The sequence below is a fragment of the Echiichthys vipera genome (genome assembly GCF_963691815.1).
Source record: "Echiichthys vipera genome assembly, chromosome: 2".
NCBI classification, from domain to species: domain Eukaryota; kingdom Metazoa; phylum Chordata; class Actinopteri; order Perciformes; family Trachinidae; genus Echiichthys; species Echiichthys vipera.
In genome coordinates this window covers 11232478-11253009 of record NC_139827.1, presented here as the reverse complement: position 1 = coordinate 11253009, position 20532 = coordinate 11232478, and the positions used below count along the sequence as shown (strand labels likewise).

Sequence of the window (20532 nt, the reverse complement as noted above, 5' to 3'; positions counted from 1 at the left end):
AAATGAAACAAATAGCATCATCCTTCATCAAGTCTCTGTTTAAGGTTTAATGAGCACCAGTAATGACTACACATCTACAACACCGGCTCCAAGATCAGAATGTCAGCTACTGACCGAGGAATGTGTGCAGCACAGTGGCGGGGGATTCCTGTCTTTTAACACTGTCACTTTGAACTAAACGTGTTTGCACCTGGAGCTCATGTTTGCACTTACAGTAAAACAAGTTGAGGTCAATCTAAAAGAACAGTTGGTAAAAGTCAGCAGGAGGGCAGTGGAAATACATTATGGTGGATGTAACAAAAACTCATTGTAATTATTATTTTTCTCAGGTCAAAGGCACACATGATGAGTTACGCCTATATTTTAGTGAAGGCAAGAATCTACTGTTAATTGATCTATTTCAGAAACTTGTAAATAAAGTTTGCAGATAAAGGTCTATATACATTGAAGAAAGGTACGAGGACTTATTAGATGTGTATAGAGTTATTTTACTTTGTGAGCAAAAAGTCACGTCAAATCTTACTACTATAGGTGTTTGTGTCATTGTGTATCATTCATTTGGTTGGTGAAATGTGGGGAATTTATTTAGTTCTGAGGCCAAGATAGATCAAGACACCTATACAAACTATAAATGAAGAGCTCTTTTCCAAAACGAGATAAAAGCCAAATTTAAAAAAAATGAGTTATTCATGGCACTTTGCTGTATACAGAACCTATTCACTGCTTCATCAATGTTTCATGCCAAATCACTATATTTCCTTGTTTAAAATGGTCTCAAGATGCAGTTCCTTTCCAAACCACGACCAGCGGCAAACCTATTTTTAGCCTAAATGCGATACGTCCTCTCGACCAATCAGAATTCAGTGAGTGTTCTATGTGATCCAACATGGCGGCGCTCTGAAGCGGGAGAGTTTTTTGTTTTGTCTGTCCGTTCAACATGTTCACACTGAGCCATAAACCATTTTGACAAGATAAATTGAATATTAACCAAATGTGTGGGTCTAGGTAAATGTAATTTTCCTGAAAACTATTCAAATGGATTTATAGCGTTTTGGAAAAGAGCTCCTCAAATGGTAAATGATGCAAAGAAAACAACGGCATATGGCACAAAGTTAAAATACTTTTGTTTAATAGAGTCAAAGGATATTGACATGACAGCATTTTTCATCATAACGTATACTTTAATGCTGCTGTATAGGAACAGCATGGAAAAGCAAAATGCAGCATCTACAATAACATTACATCTTAAATAGGTACAAGATCACTGATTCAAATCTGACAATCCTATATTATCAGTTCAGTTCAGTTTATGCACAAAACAGATAAAAGAAAAGTACGATCATGAGACATAATGAAGATATGTGAAATGAGACCCCTGGTAAGCTCTCTGGAGCTTGTGTATGGGGGCTTCTTTGTTTATATATTATTCTTTTTATATTTTACAATTGCGCACCAAAAATACTGTTATGTGATAAAGAAAACCATTTAAGGATGTATTTGGTTGGGGAGCTGGCAGTGAATAAACAATATTAAGGCTAGTATTTACATTTATATTGCATTATAACAGCATTTTTTTATTTACATTATTTATGAACCAATAATAAGATCACTAATAACAACTTAAAAACCCTTTGTGCTGTATTGTATCGGCAACACTGTAATGTAGTTGTGAGCAGCTATAGGAACATTTTTATGTGTTTATTACTGTAAAGTATTTGTCAGCAACAATGTCCTCTCCTGTGAAGACATATTTTATATTATTACAACTGTATTTGCTCTACTTAATCACTATATATCCACAGGAAGAGTTATAATTGTTGACAAATACATAAATAAAAACTTATATCTGCTTACAACTAAGATGCAATGATACAACTTTTTCAGTCTCATGGGCTTTTGGTATAGCCCGATACTGATTATTGATTTGATCCCAGTGTTTTATTAATAATCTGAATGTGTCACTGTATGGAAGTGACTTGGATTGGTCTTTTATGTGTAAAGCAACATCCAGCTTGACATAAACATTGCTTTCCAATCGTTATAAAACAAAATTAAACAAATAAATACGTAGATAGAAATTTACAATTTTCAAAATGAATGGGATTTACATTTCAAGTGTAAACGTTTTAAATGCAGCAACAAATTGGTCAAATTTAACCAGGAATTAAAATTTCAGTATGCTATCTATATTGTTAATAAACAAATTGAATTGAATTGAACGGATTGACCCCATCGTCACAATACCCGATCCAGCTGTTTGAGTCAGTATCAGCCTGACATCCCATATTAGTATCGGATTGGTGCATCCTTACATATGACTACATCATAGTATGCTATAAACTATTTATTATATGCTAATTAATATTAGAATAAGGTGCTACCGTAGTACCAATATTAATAACATCTAATTTATAAATTCAGCACGATGTAAAACACAAGTTATCAGTAAAATACCTAAAAATCTGAGCTCAGCTGCTGTGACAAGAAATTAGAATCCGACGAGAAGGCAAAAGCTAACTGTATTATTGAAAAGGTATGAACTGACGTGTCCTTTTCCACTGCCGTCACTTCTTCATTCTGAAAGAGAGGGGGTAAAAAGTCACAGAACAATGAAAACAATGTATCCTGTCCCACAGTCACACGTCTTGCAATCACCTGCTTTTTCTACTTGTAACTTCTGCTTTGGGCATGTTTATGTGGCCTTTGCCTAGACCTTTAACCTCCATGGAGAAACATCTGTTTGAGGGAAAGGACAGCCGACATAATCCTACTCCACATCTATTGATGTGATTTACGCTTAACCATTAAGGGGCTGCAAAAAACAGTGTAGACCTTTAGCGTTATGTGACAGCAAGACAAGGAGGGTTAATCTATGGATTTATCCAAATATTTGTCTAAATTAACAGTAACTCACTCCATTCTGTCCTTCAATTAAGGCCCAGGTTAAAGGGCCAACTGCTCTGCTGCACTTTGAAAATCACTCAAACACAATCATATATTTCAAAGTGGTATTTTGTTCTCTCAAATTTGACCCGGGTTAATCTAAACTGCATCCAATATAATGGAGTTTGGTTTTAGAGCAGTAATGTGACTACTGAGGCTCAGGTTGCAGGTAAGACTTCACATTGATCTAAGTCTATACAGCTATGGCGAGTTGAGCCACAGGGATAGATAGGGATCTGTGGAGATATAGTGAAACCTTGTTGTTGAAAGATTGGGCATTCCAAGAGGGATTTAGTTGTGTGGAAGAAAATGGTCAACTGAATCTCATGCAAGGATGTTCATCCTTTTCAGTCACCCACAAATAGAAAACATAGAAATGCCATACGGGTAAAACAAAGACACTTTGTGAAAACCAGTTTTGAGGTTAAGTTCTGTCTTGCCATCTGAAGACGTTTCTAATAGCCCTTTGTGAAGGGAGAAAATAATGGTTAAAAACTAAAAATCTTAATTTCCCTTAAATCTTCACACCTGAACATTACATCATGTGTTACTGAACTGAACTTTTATGTATTTTGCAAAGTGATGAATGTCTTTGTTGGGGCTATTGGCACGAAAAGGGGCGTACACAAAAACAGAAGTCTGAACAACTGGAGCGATAAAATGCATCAGATCTGATAGATTGATTACTCTGAGGTTAAGTTTTCTGAACCTAATTGAGGGCTGTTGTTGACAGCAAAACAAGATGTATAGCTAAGCTGTATATCTGAATATTGGTTGAAATAATTTCATGGAAATAAGTGGACATTTAAGAAATTAAATCCAAAATGTATTCAATTAATGCAGAAACACAAGTCGTAGATGGGACTCACAATGTTCAAATATATACAGATATTTTGCATCTGATTTAGTGTTAATTTCAGAATGTGACTGAAATAGGGTCCGTTTCAGGTGTGAGAGTTAATAATATGGTCAGAAAACCATGCTGCCAGTGTTGACCTTTGAGCGAACAAAGTGCAAAATGGATGAAGCTGCCGTAGCCTACTTTGTAGCATAATGCACTTTTATTTAACCCTCCTGTCAGAAAATACGTTGTGACACATGATGCATGAATACATCTTTTAACTAAACTATATTAATTCAATTAAATTCAAATTAATTTTATTTACAGTGCCAATTCATAACAAAAGTTGTCTCAGGACACTTTACATATGAAGTAGGTAAGGACCACACTCAATGACTTATTCATGGTTTACATAGACCCAACAATTACCCCATAAGTAGCAATCTTGTGCACACAGTGGCAACTAAAACTATAACAGACAGGAACGTCGGACAAACCCAGCTCTAGGGAGGACAGCCATCTGTCTTGACCGGTTGGGGAGGAAGAAAAAGAGAGAGAAAGAGAGAAGAGACAGACTCAGTCACAGAGATTCAAGCAACTATTAACTTACTGTTCAGTTAGCGACCAAGGTTAGCAAGCTAGGAGAGTAGGAGAGCCCCCCCTCCCATTCTCAGTCGCTCAGAGTAATTGACCCAAAACAATGACTGACTAGTGCTAGCATGTTTTCCAGCTAATGTTACAGTAGTTTACTAACCAGCCCAGATCAATTTTGCCTACAGCAAATGACCATGTGATGAATAACTACCATCCCCATCAAATTTAGATCAGCATTGTGTTATTTTTATACATCGCCACTTGTTACGTTGTACTGATTAATGTGTGATGGTGTAATGTAGTGTGGAATAACTCACTGACGTGCAGATTTCATAACAACGCTTCGCTGTAACAACATTGATGTCAACCTTGAGGAAACTAAAGTTTTAATCTTTTTTGGAACTTTCATGCAGCAACATCTAAAATTCACTTTAAACCGTGTGAATGATGAGAGACAGGGACATAATAAAGCCACGGTGTGACTCCGACAGTTTGACACTGCCTGAGGAATGTGGAGTCGAGGTGATACTAGCAGGTGAATGAACGTCTGTCTGTCAGCAGGCCTCCTGATCACAGTAGCCCTGCCAACTGCACAAAGCAGGGGCCAGGAATGTCTAAAGTAGCCTGGAGAGGACAACAGGAAAGGAAACTGTACCTACAACTGTAGACCTCATGGGGTTTAGAGTCGCAGGTCATTGAGAGAGTCAGCTGCGTTGGAAACCGCACAAAACTCCTCTAAAATATCTTTAAAACTATTGAGTGTATTGCCACCACGTTAACTACGGATATTCAAGGCTCCCAGAGGGTGAAATTTAGTTACTACTCAGGATTTTTAATGCATGTCCAGGTTTACCAGCTGATTTATTTTACAAATTAACCTATACGTGACGGATTTGTTTTTGATTTGATTGGATTGATTAATAACTTTCAAACACACATTTTTGTATGATGTCAGGAAATAAGTCTTTCTTCTCTGCAACATAAAGTTAACATTGATCTGATCCTGTCCCCGGGGAATCAGCAACATAAACAAGGCTTAAAAGGTGTGTGCAACAAATGATCTTGACAAATTTCCAAACGAAAGTAACTTGTCATTACTCTGATATAAACTAGACAGCTGTCTCCTCTTTAAAGAAGGTGACTTGCAAAAAAGAACAAAGCATTAGTCACTAGGCCGAGCAGAGCTAACACTTTCAATAAATCACAAAATGTCAAGGTTGTGATTGTTCACAATTAACTCAACATTGTGCGACTCGAGTGCTGACTCTATTTCTGTATCCTTTACAGATTGTTTTCACTGGGTAACCCCCACCTTCCTCCTTTTCTTCTTTGAGAGACGTGCCACGTGGTGCAAAGAAGTGAAATGTGCGCTACTAACTTAAGCCCTATAAATGTTTTGCGGACCACCTGCCAAAGTGTGGACTGAAGTACAAAGGAAGAATCTAGAACATGCGGCACTCTAGTTGTAAAATATCTATAGTGTAAAGGGGGAAGTAAACAGGGAAGGTCACGGCTTAGCATAATTTGACATCTCTTAAAATAAAATGAGGTTGGGGCATCAGGGAAAGTAGAAGCAGAAGAGAGTTCACTTTTACCTTGTTTCTAAACACCTGACTTTGTGTTTCCCGAAGCAGGATAGAAATTACCCTGATTCAGAATGACAAAATTGCATGTGCGAAAATAAAATAACAAAAAAATGGGTGAATGGGGATGAAAGAATACTCTTCTTTAGGGTGACATTTAGGCCATCCAGTAAGCAATTTTTCATGTCACCCTCTATGTTCAACCCAAATATTGTTTTCATTTTTTTTCAGGTTCTGTCATGTGCGGCGGCATTTGTTGAAATGTATCCTGGTTTGTGCTACACATCACAGCAGCCGCTGCACATCAAATTCTGCAGAGACTTGCTCAATGTCAGGCAAAGAATGTGAGCCAGTTGACTCTGACATTGAGGGCACATTATTCTTCTGCAGTCACTGTGTAGCCTTTAATTAGGATTGTCTGACCTATGACCTCTGGAAAGGACTTCGACCCAGAAACCTCTGCAGGTCAAAGACACGAAGCGGGAAGAGGTCAGAACCTTTGGTTTTCAGAGACATTGGACAGGAAGCTAACCTGTGAGGCTAACATATAGTAAGCATTCAGACTCATCTTGGTGTTTTAAAAACGTGACGCTGAAAAGATCCGCAGTAGTTTCAGTTTAAGGACAATCACACTGACCTTATTTGTCATTTGTCAGCATGACCTCATAAGGATCTCTGTTTCAAAAAAGTCACCTTCATCTTTAGTAAAACAGCAGCTCTTCCTTTCACACCATTTTGTTCAGTGCACAGGTTAATATGTTGATGGGGCATTAAAGTGAATGGCATCTGAAGTCAAAGGCAAAAACACCACTGACAGATTTATCCACTTTATATGTATTATTTCTTTTTTATTTTCAGGGATTCATCTTCAAGAACCAAAACTTGGTTACAAATATGAAGTATTTCTCTGCTACATTAAATATTCATGACTAAATAAGTAAATTCAGAAAGAAAGAAAAGTCTGGTCCATAATCCTCCGTAAAACTGCAACTTTTGTTCCCTGCCAGTCTTTATGCTAAACTTAGCTAACATGCTCTGGTTCCAGCTTCATATTTCCCATACGGATATAAGAGTAGTATCAATCATCTCCTCTACCTAGCAAGAAAGTCAATATTTATTTGACTTTAGCTTTTGCTTCCACACACAATACATCTTTCAGTAGAAGCTACATGTCCCCTGTTATGTTGCCGTTCCTTTTCTCCTATAATGCTGAATGACAGTGACTTATTGATGAGTCGTTTTAATCCAGTCTTTTACATTATGTTATCAACATGTATATAATGCAACATTAAGTGCTATCAAGGAGTCACTCTTTCCTTCAAAAGTACATGTCTACATGTCATCACTGCCGGGTGCACTGTGATGACACATGCATCAGTCATCAGCCCTTAAAACCGCATGTACAGCATAGACACAGCCCTTTAATGATGCAAGTCTAATAGCTACCTTCACCACTTTGCAGTTGCGAGTTTTCAATTTCTTGCCCAAAACTTAACGTTTTGTGTTCGTAGTTGAGAGAGGAAGGGGCAGAACCAGCCCCCACCAGCTGTTTTCTTTAGTCTGTGTTTTCCGACAGTCCCCTCCCTCCTGTAAAGCCGCCCAGGTGTAATGGCCGACCTGCCCGTCTGAACCACATCAAACCACAGAAGCAGGAAGTTTTCCTTCACTGTTATTACTGAGATAAAAGATCCTACATTCACCACATACAGTATTGTCTTCCGCACACCATAAATCTGTGTGCACAACTTTAATGCCACCCAAAGAAAATTATGACTTTTGCTATTACTGTGGGGCAGAGAAGTGAGACAAAAGCTAAAAAGTTAACTCCTAAGTCTTTGCTAATCCTGAGTATTGAAATAAGTAGTAGTACTAGTAGTAGAATTGGACTCATTCATGATAATCTTCTGCTTCAGACCCATCACCCGACTTGGCTCCATGACCTGTATCTGAACCAGCACCAGCATCCCGTTTCCAAAATGAGCCTGAGCTGCAAATAAAACAAGCTGCTTCAAGTTCACAACTTACCTTATTTGTCTCACACAATTAAATACATTCTGCCACTCTCTCTCACTTGCCTCCTCCTCGCTGTGAAATATTCAGGACAGACAGTTTCCTCCAACATTGGCCATCAAACATGAAAGCTGGGTTCTGACTGGAAAATAACACAGTGAAGTCCCAGGTCTAATTATGCTGATTTAGTTTATGACCTGTCAGCTCATATCCATTATCCACAACTGCAAAATGGTGAGCAGCCTTTCAACTTCAGTTTCCAGCTTACTCATCTCTTCCCAGACCAGGTGGGAATGAGTAAAGAGTTCACTTTTTCCTCTTTTCCTCTCTTTTACAAATAGCTTCATTCACTGTTTTACACTTTGTTATTCTGGAAAGCAGAGCAACAACGTGTCTCACATCTCACACAGTCTGCTATGGACATAATTCAGTTCTCTGTGAAAGGCATTTTCTTTTAAATTCAGTTTAATTATCACCCCCAGACTACAGACAAATACATCGCAAAAGTTTGCTAACTTTGAGTAAATTGTGCGTTAACACATGATCCATCATCACTTCCAGCTGTTTCGTGTGAGGAAAAACAGAAACCATATCAATAGCATGTTTGAAAGCGAAAGCGACCACAAATAGCTGAGACTCAGGTAAGCAAGTTATTTCTTTCCATAACCTTAGATAGTGTTTCATGGCAATTGGTTTTAGTTCATACAATTTATATCACAGGCTCACAAAACTCGGTCTAAACTGTCAAACCAGAGGCACCTCTGTACAAATATGAATCAAGATCCTGTTACTGTAGCCTATTAATTAACCCAACAATTACATTCACCCGCAATGTACGTTTGTAATGTGACATCAACTTGGCAAGTTGTCCCCCAATTGTTCACTGATATTCCGAGTTGTTGCTCCGCCTTGAGGAGTCCTTCATGTGAATTTCCCCCATCGGAAACTAACTTTTCAGATTATTCCGATTCCACAAGAATGCAGCATAGGCCTTTTTCACATTTTGACATTAACAAAGTAGTAAAAGCACAGGTGTAAATAATCAAATAAATAATAGCTAAATTCCATTTAGCTGAATCGGCGTATACAGTAGTTATCATTTTAGTCATCTTGAAGACCCACTCTATTACTCTAGCACTGAGTGCCTTTACTGAGATGGAGATGCTTGGGATTTCTCAAGCTGGTGTTTTTGAGAGAGCGGAGATGATCCGTGACCGCTAACACGGAGCATCTGAGCGGTTAGCTTCTCAGATGTGAGCTTATCATCAGCTGTTAAGAGCGGTGTGAATTCCTCGGGCCTCAGGCTTCAGCCCCGGGTGTTCCTGAGCAGATAAGAAGAGAAAGAAGTGCAGGTGCAGATGTGGGCCTTACATCCTGAAGCACATGATGATTACACTGAGAGGTCCATGTTAGTACTCGTGTGAGAGGAATCTCATCCATTAGTGGAAGATAGAGCAGAAGGAACCAGACAGAGAAAGGAATGTAACCAAGTGTGGTTAATGAAATCATTTTGGTAGGAAAGATGGTTTTGCAATAATAGTATAGTAAAGGAGCAACTGCCTTAGCATAATTATTTATTAGACGAGTATGAGGACTTAGTATCGACCATTAGTCATTTCAATAAATAAAAAAATCTGAGCTCAGGATCCACTTATAAGCTCTTCCCTTGGTCTTCATTAGTGGATTGCGTTTGCTCAGTTGCTCATGTCATCATGTGTCATCACCTAAGAGTCGAACTTTGGTCACGTCATAATGAAGATGGAGACACGGTTAATAGTTCAGGATAAAGCTATTACCTTAAGTGGACCTTGAGATAATATTATTGCTGACAGACCTGTGGTTACTCACACAAACATCTATGAAAAAGAATAATTTAGAAAAGCAATCAAAAGTAAAGTGGTAATACTTTGAATGATATACTGTATGTTGTGATACTGACTTTTTTCAACTGGCAGCGAGGCTCAGTTTATGGGTGCAGCTTTCAGTGTGTATTTATAAACTACTGGATGTCAGACCATCAATGTGATTTACAATTTTGGGGACAAGCACACTTTATAATTTTAGATTTCATGGTTATGGCTGCTCTATTTTTAATATCTTAATTTGGGACGGGAAGCTGTAACAGAGCACTCCCAGTGGTCTTACACAAGATCTGTGGACCTGCAGTTCAGGGTAGGGGTAGGGGGTTTTTCCCTTTACTAAAACCTGAGTTGGCTGAGCAGTCAAGCTGCTGCAGTCAAGCATCTGCAACAGAGCGCCTGTCCTCTGTGGTCTTACCGAGTTCCTGAAGAACAGCACTGGGTCAGAGAGGGGAAATGTCTCACACTGGACAATCGAGAGGGACGTCCCAGAAGATCTTGCTTCTCTTCAAATCTGTTTAAAAAAAGCAAGAGGTTAACAGTTGGGTGGTTTGGAGATGTGAATCCTGATGTTAAACCCAACAACAAATTGCTGTAATGTGACCTGATTACTATTGTACACTGTACGTCAGACAGAAGAGTCAGTGAATGATTATTACCAATATAAGGGCCAGTATGGAGAGGGTAATGAAACCAATAACTTCATTATGTTTACAGTATGATGTCAAATATATATTAAGAAACGGGGACAAAACTAAACTTGTGTTTTAATGTTGCACAGAAAAGTTTATTTCCAAGAAGACTGATGCGCAATGTGCCCGGAAATTAACAGAGTGAATGACTGCATAGTTGTAAGTTCTCCTTTTTGTCACCGCAAAATGTGTTGAAACAAGTCATGTTGCATGACTGAATCATGAACACAGCAAAATGTGCTGTCACTGTCTCACTGTACTGCCAAACTGTAGGAGCAGTAGCATAGAAAACTGCTGTTATCTTCTTTTCCTCAATGGATGAAGACGTGCAGGGTAACACACACAAAATGTGAGTGCAGTACGGTATAGTCACCAGGGAACAAATGAGGAACGAATGAGAAACTAACTGCTTGTGAAAATTAGTGAACTCCTGATCAAATTTTATAGAGCTTAGTTTAATGATATAACTGAAAAATGAGTGAGGAACGAGTGAGAAATTAATCAGGAATGACTGGATAATTAATAACTTGTTAATAAGTATAATTCTCTTATAATTGGAGGGCAATATAGTAGATAATGATGAGTTACTAGAGAACAGACCGGGAGAAATTAATGATTCATCAAGTAACACAACGTTCATGAATATCTGTGAATCTATCATACTGACCACTTTTTTTATGGGTTGTTCGGATTAACTCATTATTTACTAATTAGTTAAACATAAGTTACTGTTTCTGTGTGAAGTGATACATAATGATGAATAATGTTCAAGATGTCCCTCATTACTACATGATTATGTAAGGGTTAATTCCCAATGAGGTGTCCTATATCATATGTTTACGGACACCCTGCAGCCAATCAGAATCAAGTATTCACCTAGCTCAGGGGTCTGCAACCCGCGGCTCTTGGGCCGCATGCAGCTCTTCAGCCCCTTTTCAGTGGCTCCCTGTCCCTTTGCCAAAAAATTATATAAACAATGTGTAAATAACGTGTTTTTTTGCACAGGGGACAAGGGGAAATTTTTTATCTTGCAGTGGAAAAAATGTCACGTGAAACTAAAATATGTGTCACATCCTTGGTCTACGGCCCAACGCCTTTCCCTGCAGGTGGCTAATCTGGAGTTGGTGAGCCGCACTGCCGCTGGATAAATCCCCCCCAAAAAATAGCGACGGAAAATAGTGTTTTGTGGACATATTCATTTGATTTCACATGATGATGGCTTACCTCTATGCTTGATATGTGGTGAGAAATTAGCGAACAACCACAATTTTAGGACAGGTAACAATGCGAGGTAACAGTAACTACATATAAACCTTTATGAGCTGTGACATCAAATATGTTTTGCGGCTCCAGACAAATTTGATTTGGTGGAAGAGGGGGAAAATGGCTCCTTTGATAGTAAATGTTGCAGACCCCTGACCTAGATCATGGTTTAACTTATGATAACTACTTTACTTTTTGTGTCGCTTGTGTGCTGTTCTCTGGTAACTAATCATTATCTACAATTTAGTGCTCTATTAGAATCATCAAGTTGTTCCTGATTCATTCCTCACTTGTTTATCAATAAACTTATTATAAGTTAAAATGTGATGAGGAGTTACTCATTAACGAGATGGCTTCACTAGCAGTTAGATTCTCATTCGTTCCTTTATTGTGTACATTATTGTAAAGGGTTACCACATAAGGTATACGTAGTAGTTGAGTGTATGCTGTTAATCTTTGTGTAGGTGAAATAATTAACATCTCAGATAGTGCGAGGAAGCGAGGAATGACTGACAACCTTTAAATACCAACCTCCCTTCTGCCTGAAGTCAGCATTGTTGCTGTTGTTCTCGTTTGTCTCCTTCAGCGATTCCACTGAGGTCTTGTTCGAAACGACGCTTTCATCATCCGTTTTGTCATCCACAGGTGCAGGAGGGCTCTGCTCAACAACGTCCTCTCTGGGTTTGTCCGCAGAGCTGTCTGGGGATGGTGCCGGAGCTGCAGACTCAGCGCTGGGATCAACAACAGATTTATCAGCTTCAGCTGTGAAGGACGACAAAAGCAAACCACATTTCTTTTTTAAGTTATTTTCCAAGTAAATGAATACTGTTTTTCTTACTCTGAAACCAGCAGTAGTATGACACGTGTAGGTGAAAACAATACATGGTTGAATTAAAACAACATACTGGCCAAGTCATTATGAAATTAACTGGAAAAACACAATTTATTTTTCATTTATGCCATGCCGTTTTAATAGGAAGTTAAACTGTTGCAATAAATTCATTGCATAATGTTGTTGAGACATCATTTAAATGTGCTGCTATTGTATGTCTGATATTTGGTTGACTTGGTTCTGTACTTAGCACCCACATACTAACAGTATTTCTACCCGTATAGCCAGAGGGGGGTGGGGGGGATTACTGTTGGGCAAAGGCATTTCAGGGGGCCACCATGTTGGTAATGAGGCGGCTGATTACTGACCAGTTCCTAATGAGCCACAGCCATGCAGCTGTTGGAGGCTGTGGGAAAGTAGGGCGGCCCCATCATTATCTGACCCAGGGCTGGGTGGAGGGAAAGCTCAGATGAAGGAGAGAGGAAGGTGACCGATAATTCTGCCTGAGTAAGATGGCTCCTCGGGCATCATTCCAATCTTCAGAGAATCATCATGTCTGTCGGGTTTATGGTGGATGACTAGACGCTTTATCACCGGTGGTCTCTTGACCTGACTATAAGCTTAGCATTCTCCTATGGTATAGGATGTGTGATCTGGAGTTGGTTGTTGTTGTTATGTAAAAAGTAACTGGTTAAAATACAATATTTATAGAAATGGTGTAATACCAATTTCATGTAAGTGCGTTATATACTGAGATAGAGCCAGGTGACAGTTACCTTTGCTTACATACTACAGTCAGGGGGAAACAGCTAGCCAGGCTCTCTCCAAAGTAAAAAAAAAAATGCTTACCAGCACCTCTTAAGCCCACTAATTAGCACTTGGGCAACAACAGCTGGGTGCAGTGACTACCCAGTGTTTTTCAAATATGTTATATGTCCAATACTTTGGTGTATGACCAAGTACCTGCAAAACTAATGACTAACCAGTGGTGGAAGAAGTATTCAGATCTTTTACTTAAGCAAAAGTAACAATACTTCATAAGTAAAATACTCTGTTAAAGTAAAGTCCTGCGATTAAAATCCTACTCAAGCACGTGCTCAAAAGTAAATCAAAATATACTTAAAGCACTAAAAAGTGAAAGTACCCATTATGGCCCAGTTTAGAATCATATATTTTATGTTACTGAATTATAATTAGCAATGCATTAATGTGCACACCACTCAAATGTTTTAGATGGTAAAAGTGGAGCTTATTTTAATAAACGTATACACAGCAGGGTATCTTAATCTATAATATTGCATAATATTGTATTAGTTGATTATATTTTGTAATAAAAATCTAAATCTGCTGAGTCACTAGAGCTCTTGAGTATTGGAATTGAGTGAAAAGTTCAAATATTTGCCTCTGGGGCGGCCGGTGGCTGAGTGGTTAGAGCAGCCACCTTATGTGAAGAGGCTGAAGGTCCTTGAGACAGCAGCCGTGGGCTTGAGTCCGACCTGCGGCCCTTTTGCTGCATGTCTCCCCCTTTCTCTCTCTTACCCCATTTCATGTCTGTCCTATCTAATAAAGGCTTAAAGAACTGCCCAAAAATATGTATATATATATGCCTCTGATATGTACTTGAGTTTAAGTATAAAGCAGCAAAAAATAGAAATACTCAAGTAAAGTACTAGTAATTCAAATTTGTACCTAAGTACAGTACTTGAGTAAATGTACCTGTGTACAGTTTTACGTTGTTGTTTTTTTATGGCTTATTACTTGACCAGCTGAAACACTGGAGATAAAACAAGTGAGCTTAAGTGCACTGGACAAGCAGTTGTCTTCAGCAAAATTCTGACTCTTCCTCTTGTCATGAGGTTGAAACAAACCCAGGTGCATGATTTCCAATCTTCCTTCCAATGAGAGGAAGTGAACCATTTGAAAGGTAGCTGCTTTTCAGAGGGGCCATTGACACTGTCCATTTAAACAAAGTGTGGCCCAGGGCAGAGAGGCAGGCCCGGACATGAACTATACCTCTTACCTTTCTATTTCAGCCTGGGAAGATGTCTTTGAGTAAAATAGGAACACTTCATTTATTCTCAGATGAATGAAGAGGTCAAACCAGTTTTCTTTTTAAGCATGCAAGTACGGCAACAAATGTCTAGTTAAAATAAAAAAGGAAATATACAAATTATAGAGGAAGTAATCCTAATATCTAGAAAAACCCATGGCATGTTTTTTATTTGTACAGCAAAATGTCAACATGCTTAACAACCACTGTAAGATGTATGAGGTGTCGGTCAGCTGCAGTTATATCCAACTGAACAAGCTTCTAATTTGTTAACTTGGCTTGCGTTTCCACCAAGTGGTAGACATGCATACTGCAGTTCCACATTTTCAGCTCGTCTCTTCCCTCAAAGTAAGGAAATCATGTGTGTCAGTTGCACATACATTTTCCGTCTAAGATTTCAAAATTTTCCGTGAAAGTTCTTTAGTGATCTGAGGTGGTTTTTCAAGCGCTGTGTGAGTCAGGCTGATGCGCAGATTTCCTTCCTATAAAACTCACACCGGCTGTGCTCACTCCCAATAAATTCAGGAACATGTTGTGGTTTACCAAAGCTGCTTGGCATATTGTACAAAGGCAACATTATTTCATTTGATATTTGCAGGCTGATAAATCAATGCATGTACTGAATAAAAAACATTTATATTTATTTATTTATTTATATTTCGGTTTCAATATTCTATATGATGACTCTGGACAATCACACACCATCTCACAGTGTCTCTGTCTTTATTTTAGAGAGAGCTCACTTCCTTTTATTCAGTCTAACTGATCTTGTGCAAGAGGAAGTAAGGCAGCACACAATTAGCCCACAAAACACTTGTAAATGCACTACTTGATTTGCTACATCTGAAACAAATGCCCTGTCCTGTTTCTCTGAGCTCCATTGATTGAACTTGAACAACAATAAAATCTGCTGAACCTTACTTTTCTGCTCCTCCTGTACTTCAGGTTTCACTTCTGGTTCTTGTGGTTCTGTTGTAGTAGCTGGTGTACTTTCAAAGGTTTGCAGACCTGAAAAGCACGGATCAGAACCAGGTGAATCTTTTTTTAATTATTATTATTGTGACTTACTGTTTTTAATTAAAGAATTGGACTGACCGTTCTGAGGCATAGTATCAATAGGCAACTCAGGCTCCATAGTGCTGAGAGGGATGTTGGCTTCATCCGGTCTGGAAGTGAAGTCGACAGAGTAGCGCTGTAGAAAAAGGGGATTCAGAACAAACACATATTGGTACCACAAAAATGAAGGAATGGTTCGACATTTTGGGAAATGAGATGACTGATAACACGTACACGTTTGTATGCTAAATATGAATCTACTACCACCAGCCGGTTAGCTTAGCCAAGCATAACTTCTGGCAATAGGAGGATACAGCTTGTGCTCTGATTATCATGTTATGTCTCATTTGTTTCATCCTTGCAAAAGCTAAGCATAGAACAACAATGTCATGTTTTTCTGGGCTTATATACCTGTAAAAATACAACTTGTACTTAAGTTTTTGTGTGGGTTTAAAAATCACAATATCACATTTCTTAATAAGTAGGCTTGAGGCGTAGAGTCTGTGTCACTATTCGGACACAGTTCCTGGTCTTTTATCGCTGCTTTTCCTAGGTGATTGTCACTGAAGTACAAGTAGAATTTATTTACACACCGCTAAGAATCTACAAATATAGCATTTATAGAGAGAGAGAGCAGTGAGAAAGTTTGGGCGACCCTCAGTCTGAGTGGCTCAGGTGGTGGTATACATTAAAAAATGGAAATGAAGGAGCTTTTACTGCATCATTTTGAGTTGTTGAAGCATATGATTTTATTGTAAAGGACTGAGTAACGGCACTGTATGTGCTGACAGCATTGATGTTAATTTGGACATCCAGCAGCGGCTAGTGTTTACAGCCTCTTGTCAAGACAAAGCTGAAGTAAATGGTTAAAACTACGTATATTCAGTTAGAAAGTTAAGAAGTGAGACTTTAGACTTAAACATATTAAATTAACTCAAAGATTACGTAATCATTTATACTTATATTTTAAATGGACATTTTGATAAAACTTAAAACTGACAGTGACACAATCTCTATGCTAAGTTATGCTAAGTTATGCTAACTGGCTGCTTTGGCGGTAGCTTCATATTAAGAATACAGACATCATGTAATGAGATGAGGTGATTAATAAAACATGACTGTTTTATTAATCACCTCATCTCATTCTCGGAAAGAAAGCGAAAAAGCATATTTCCCAAAATGGTGAACAGTTCCTAGTTTGGTACTGGAAGCAAACGGTTACTCTACTTACTCTTCCTCTCCTCCGCGCAAAGAAGCAGGCAACTCCAAATCCAATAGCTACGATGAGGATCACAACTAAGATGATAATACCTGAAGCAGGTGATACGATGCATGTTTATAAAGATGTGGCCCGACATAAAGACATAATGTATTTGTACTGTAAATGACCAAACTCACAATATACGTAGTTACAACCTAAAAATACGATGGTTTGATATAAAATGATATCATCTGTATAAGCGCATCTAAATGTTACTCACCAGTGCTATCACCTGCTGTCCCTGCTACTTTTGGCTTAGCAGTTGTGCCTGTAAACAATACAAAAAAGTTTCTATTTTACGAGAGAAAAAGTTGACATCAATATTTGTCATTGAATATGTTCAAAATATAGTCAGAAGGCATGAGCAGATTATGAGACAATGGGCGCCTGGGCAAAGACATGTTAAGTGGCCCCCCACTCTGTCTACATAGGACCAAGACACTCAAATTCAAAGAGTCTACTTTTAGTTAGTTTTGTAGTAATTTTGGGTCTCTTTGTGTTCATTGTGCACTGATTTTGAGACAGTTTCTATGTGGTTATTTTGTTTTTCAGATTTTTTAGTGATTTTGCACCTATTTCTAGACATTTTACGTTTCTATGTTGTCGTTTTTTGTCTCTATGTGGTCGTTTAATATCTATTGTCAGTCATTAAGCATCCTTTCATGGTCATTTTGAACTCCTATATTTGTTTTGTCCCTTTTTGGTCATTTAGCATATCTTTGTGATCATTTTTCAGCAACATTATGGGCCCCCGGGTCTGTGCCAAATAGGCCTGTTCAGTAATCCATCCATCTCAAAAAAGAAATGCTTCAGTCCATGATAAAATGACATTTCTGGTTTAAAGTTGCATTAACAGATTTGTTTTGGCCACTTGGTGGCAGTAAAACAAGCTAAAAAAACACTTTTCTGTCCATCTGATGAATGTAAGTCCAATATTCACCGTCCTTTGTTTCTGCCAACTCCCAAAGGGAAATATCTGTCTCTTTAGCTACCTTTTTTCGGTAGCATGCAGTGGGTTTATCAGAATTTTGGTGAAAGTGAATCAAAACAGTCACGCTGTAAAACTGAAAACAATGAGTCAACAATTGCTAAAATGCTCCGTAGAGGAGAACTGCAGAGTCACCTTCTACAATATGAAGTCAGTCAATAAAAGCTAAACATGTACTGCAGGTGTTGAGAACATTCATCTGTTATTAGTTCTTATTACAGTGTACAAAGCGATGAATGAAGGGTTTATGCTTTGATAATGATAATTTGAGGTGTTTTATTTATACCTTTGGCTATGTAGCTGTTTATACCTGGCATAAAAGTTTGAATTTCCTTGTAGTTGTTCATATATCCCCACAATATCACAATAATAAACTGTAAATCTGTCCTAAATCCTCAAAATAATCAAGGAACACCAAGCTGTAAAATATGGTTTATTCATCAACGGTTTCAACTCACTTTTTTTGATGGCAGGTGTTGTTATTTTAGAAGGATCAATGGGTTTAGGTGTGATCGGGGACATTGTACCTTTACTGTCATCACCTGCATCAGAGAATCATGTCATTCCACAAGCAAACATCAATGCAGACAAGAACAATCATAAAACAAAGAAGACATGATAATGAACTGACTGTCTATGAGGGTCTGAAAACTTGTTTATGGGGAACGCTTATGGGTCGATACAATAAATAGTTCAATAAAAGGTCTCACCTTTCTGCTTTGTTGTTAAGGGTAAACTGGTGCTGTTGCCGCCAGTGATGTTCATGATACTGGTGGTAGTGATGTCAGTGGTGTCTGTGGTACTGGTGACATTGGTGTTGGAGTTAAGGGGTGTTACAGAGGTGGAATAATTGCCATTGGGGACAAATGTATTTGAAGATGTGGAAATCCCTGTTGTTGCTTCATCTGCAGTGATGGAAGCCACAGCCAAACCTGCAGGAAAGGATACAGCCTTTTCAAAACGATCCAATAGGTGAACACAAAAATCACTAAAGTTTAAAGGTCCTTAATTGTAAAAATTGAAATTCCATGTTTGTTTTTTCAAATCATAAAGCATGAGGCTATATAAATACTGTGAAAGGATCAAAAGGCTCATTCCACAGAGAAAATACCCAAAGCCCCTATTCTGAAACTGTCTTTAAAGGGGCCGTCAGGACTTCTGTACAGTTGTGATGTCACAGATGTACTATATAAAGATAGAAAGTGCTACTACAGTGCCCTTAAGGTCATTCCCTGTCTGTAATGAAGGTGCAGAGACACAGAGAGCAGATGTGGAAGAAACACTGACCAATCAGAGCAGACTGGGCTTTTTTGGGAGGGGGCCTTAGAGGCAGGCGCTATAACAGAACTTTTCAGACAGATGGTGAATACAGGTATATTCAGACAGACAGTATTAGAAATATAGGGTTTCTTGAACATTAAAGCAGGGAAACATGTTCTAGTAGAAACTCGAAATGCATATATTAACCTGAAAATGAGCACAACATGGGATCTTTAAGAATAAAACATTGGCCAAATTTGACAAACTTCACTTGTTTTTTATTTTTTTTATTTTTTATTTTACTGAGTCTTTGCAAATATGCAATAAAGAATATATCCCCCCAAAAAAGTAAAAACTTAACTGAAGACTCGTTTTTTTGCCTCTAAGATGTACTTGAGTTTAAGTATAAAGCAGCAAAAACTAGAAATACTCAAGTAAAGTACAAGTAATTCAAATTTTTACCTATCTCTACGCTAGACTACACGACTCACAGTACCCCGTTCACCGTAAGCCTCAAAGGGAACCAGCTATGTAAGCAATGTAGGCTTCATTAAGGTGTGGCCCTGCCTTGACATTAGCGACACTATTGTATTAAATAAAACATTAATATTGAATTTTCATTGCATTTTTGCCATCTGTAATTAATGACCTGAATCAAATACCTAAATCAGAACATTAGAGGTACAGGGTTCTCAAAAAAGTGTTATATTGCCAAAAAGACTCAACACTTTGTAAGTCAATAAATCATAATTAATACAGTATAAGTGAAACAGGTGCATTTCAATTATACACATATAAAGAGCCTTACCCAGGATAAAGAAGCAAGGACCAAGTGATGACATTGTAAGTTTGTTTGATGGCAGCAGCAGGTGGGAAAAGTCTAAATGCACAGAATCTATTATCAAAGCTCAGCGCGAGGCTGATCCTTTCATACGCTGCTTTTCTTACTCAATGCCTCAGAACGTTCTATGCCTTTAAAGGAACCTAAAAAGAGGATCAACACCTCTGACCACAACAGGATGCATCAAAAAACATTGAGAAGAAACATACTAGTTTACGTCACGTAGTACGTTGCGTCAGGCTCTCTGAGGGATCTTCTAATTTGGTCTGGCATAAATCCAAAGTTAATAAATTTAGTGAACAGTATTTAATATTTGTTCCAGCTTTAACCAAAAAAAAACCTCTATTTCCTCTAAACAAGGCATTGCTCAGTAATAACAACCAACTGTTTGCTGTATTCTTCTTGAGAAACGGAAAGTGTTGCAAAATACTGTAGGTTACTTACTGCAATTTTTCCATT

General features: G+C 38.2%; 1 protein-coding gene across 2 annotated transcripts; it reads right to left on the bottom strand.

Moving 5' to 3' along the window:
- Positions 1-1209: 1209 nt before the first annotated feature.
- Positions 1210-20178, bottom strand: LOC310955636 (uncharacterized protein). 2 transcript variants are annotated; one of them, XM_083925570.1, is made up of 10 exons: positions 20041-20178; positions 18683-18904; positions 18431-18514; positions 17205-17252; positions 16955-17034; positions 15763-15859; positions 15589-15675; positions 12317-12547; positions 10249-10344; positions 1210-2577 (listed from the first exon to the last, which is right to left on the bottom strand). In XM_083925570.1, the coding sequence occupies exons 1-9, from the start codon at positions 20072-20074 to the stop codon at positions 10292-10294; spliced, it is 936 nt and encodes a 311-aa protein (XP_083781696.1). In that variant the 5' UTR covers positions 20075-20178; the 3' UTR covers positions 1210-2577; positions 10249-10291. The 2 variants fall into 2 exon arrangements, 1 of the variants encoding a protein (XP_083781696.1); XR_014593450.1 differs by lacking the exon at positions 1210-2577 and adding an exon at positions 11399-11474 and having other exon boundaries at positions 10293-10344.
- Positions 20179-20532: the final 354 nt, after the last annotated feature.

Coding starts and splice junctions, on each gene's coding strand:
- LOC310955636 (XM_083925570.1), bottom strand. CDS start 20,074: ATGTCATCACTTGGTCCTTGCTTCTTTATCCTGG. Junction 18,515..18,682: donor CTTAACAACAAAGCAGAAAG/GTGAGACCTTTT, acceptor TCTCTGATGCAG/GTGATGACAGTAAAGGTACA. Junction 17,253..18,430: donor AACACCTGCCATCAAAAAAA/GTGAGTTGAAAC, acceptor TATTGTTTACAG/GCACAACTGCTAAGCCAAAA.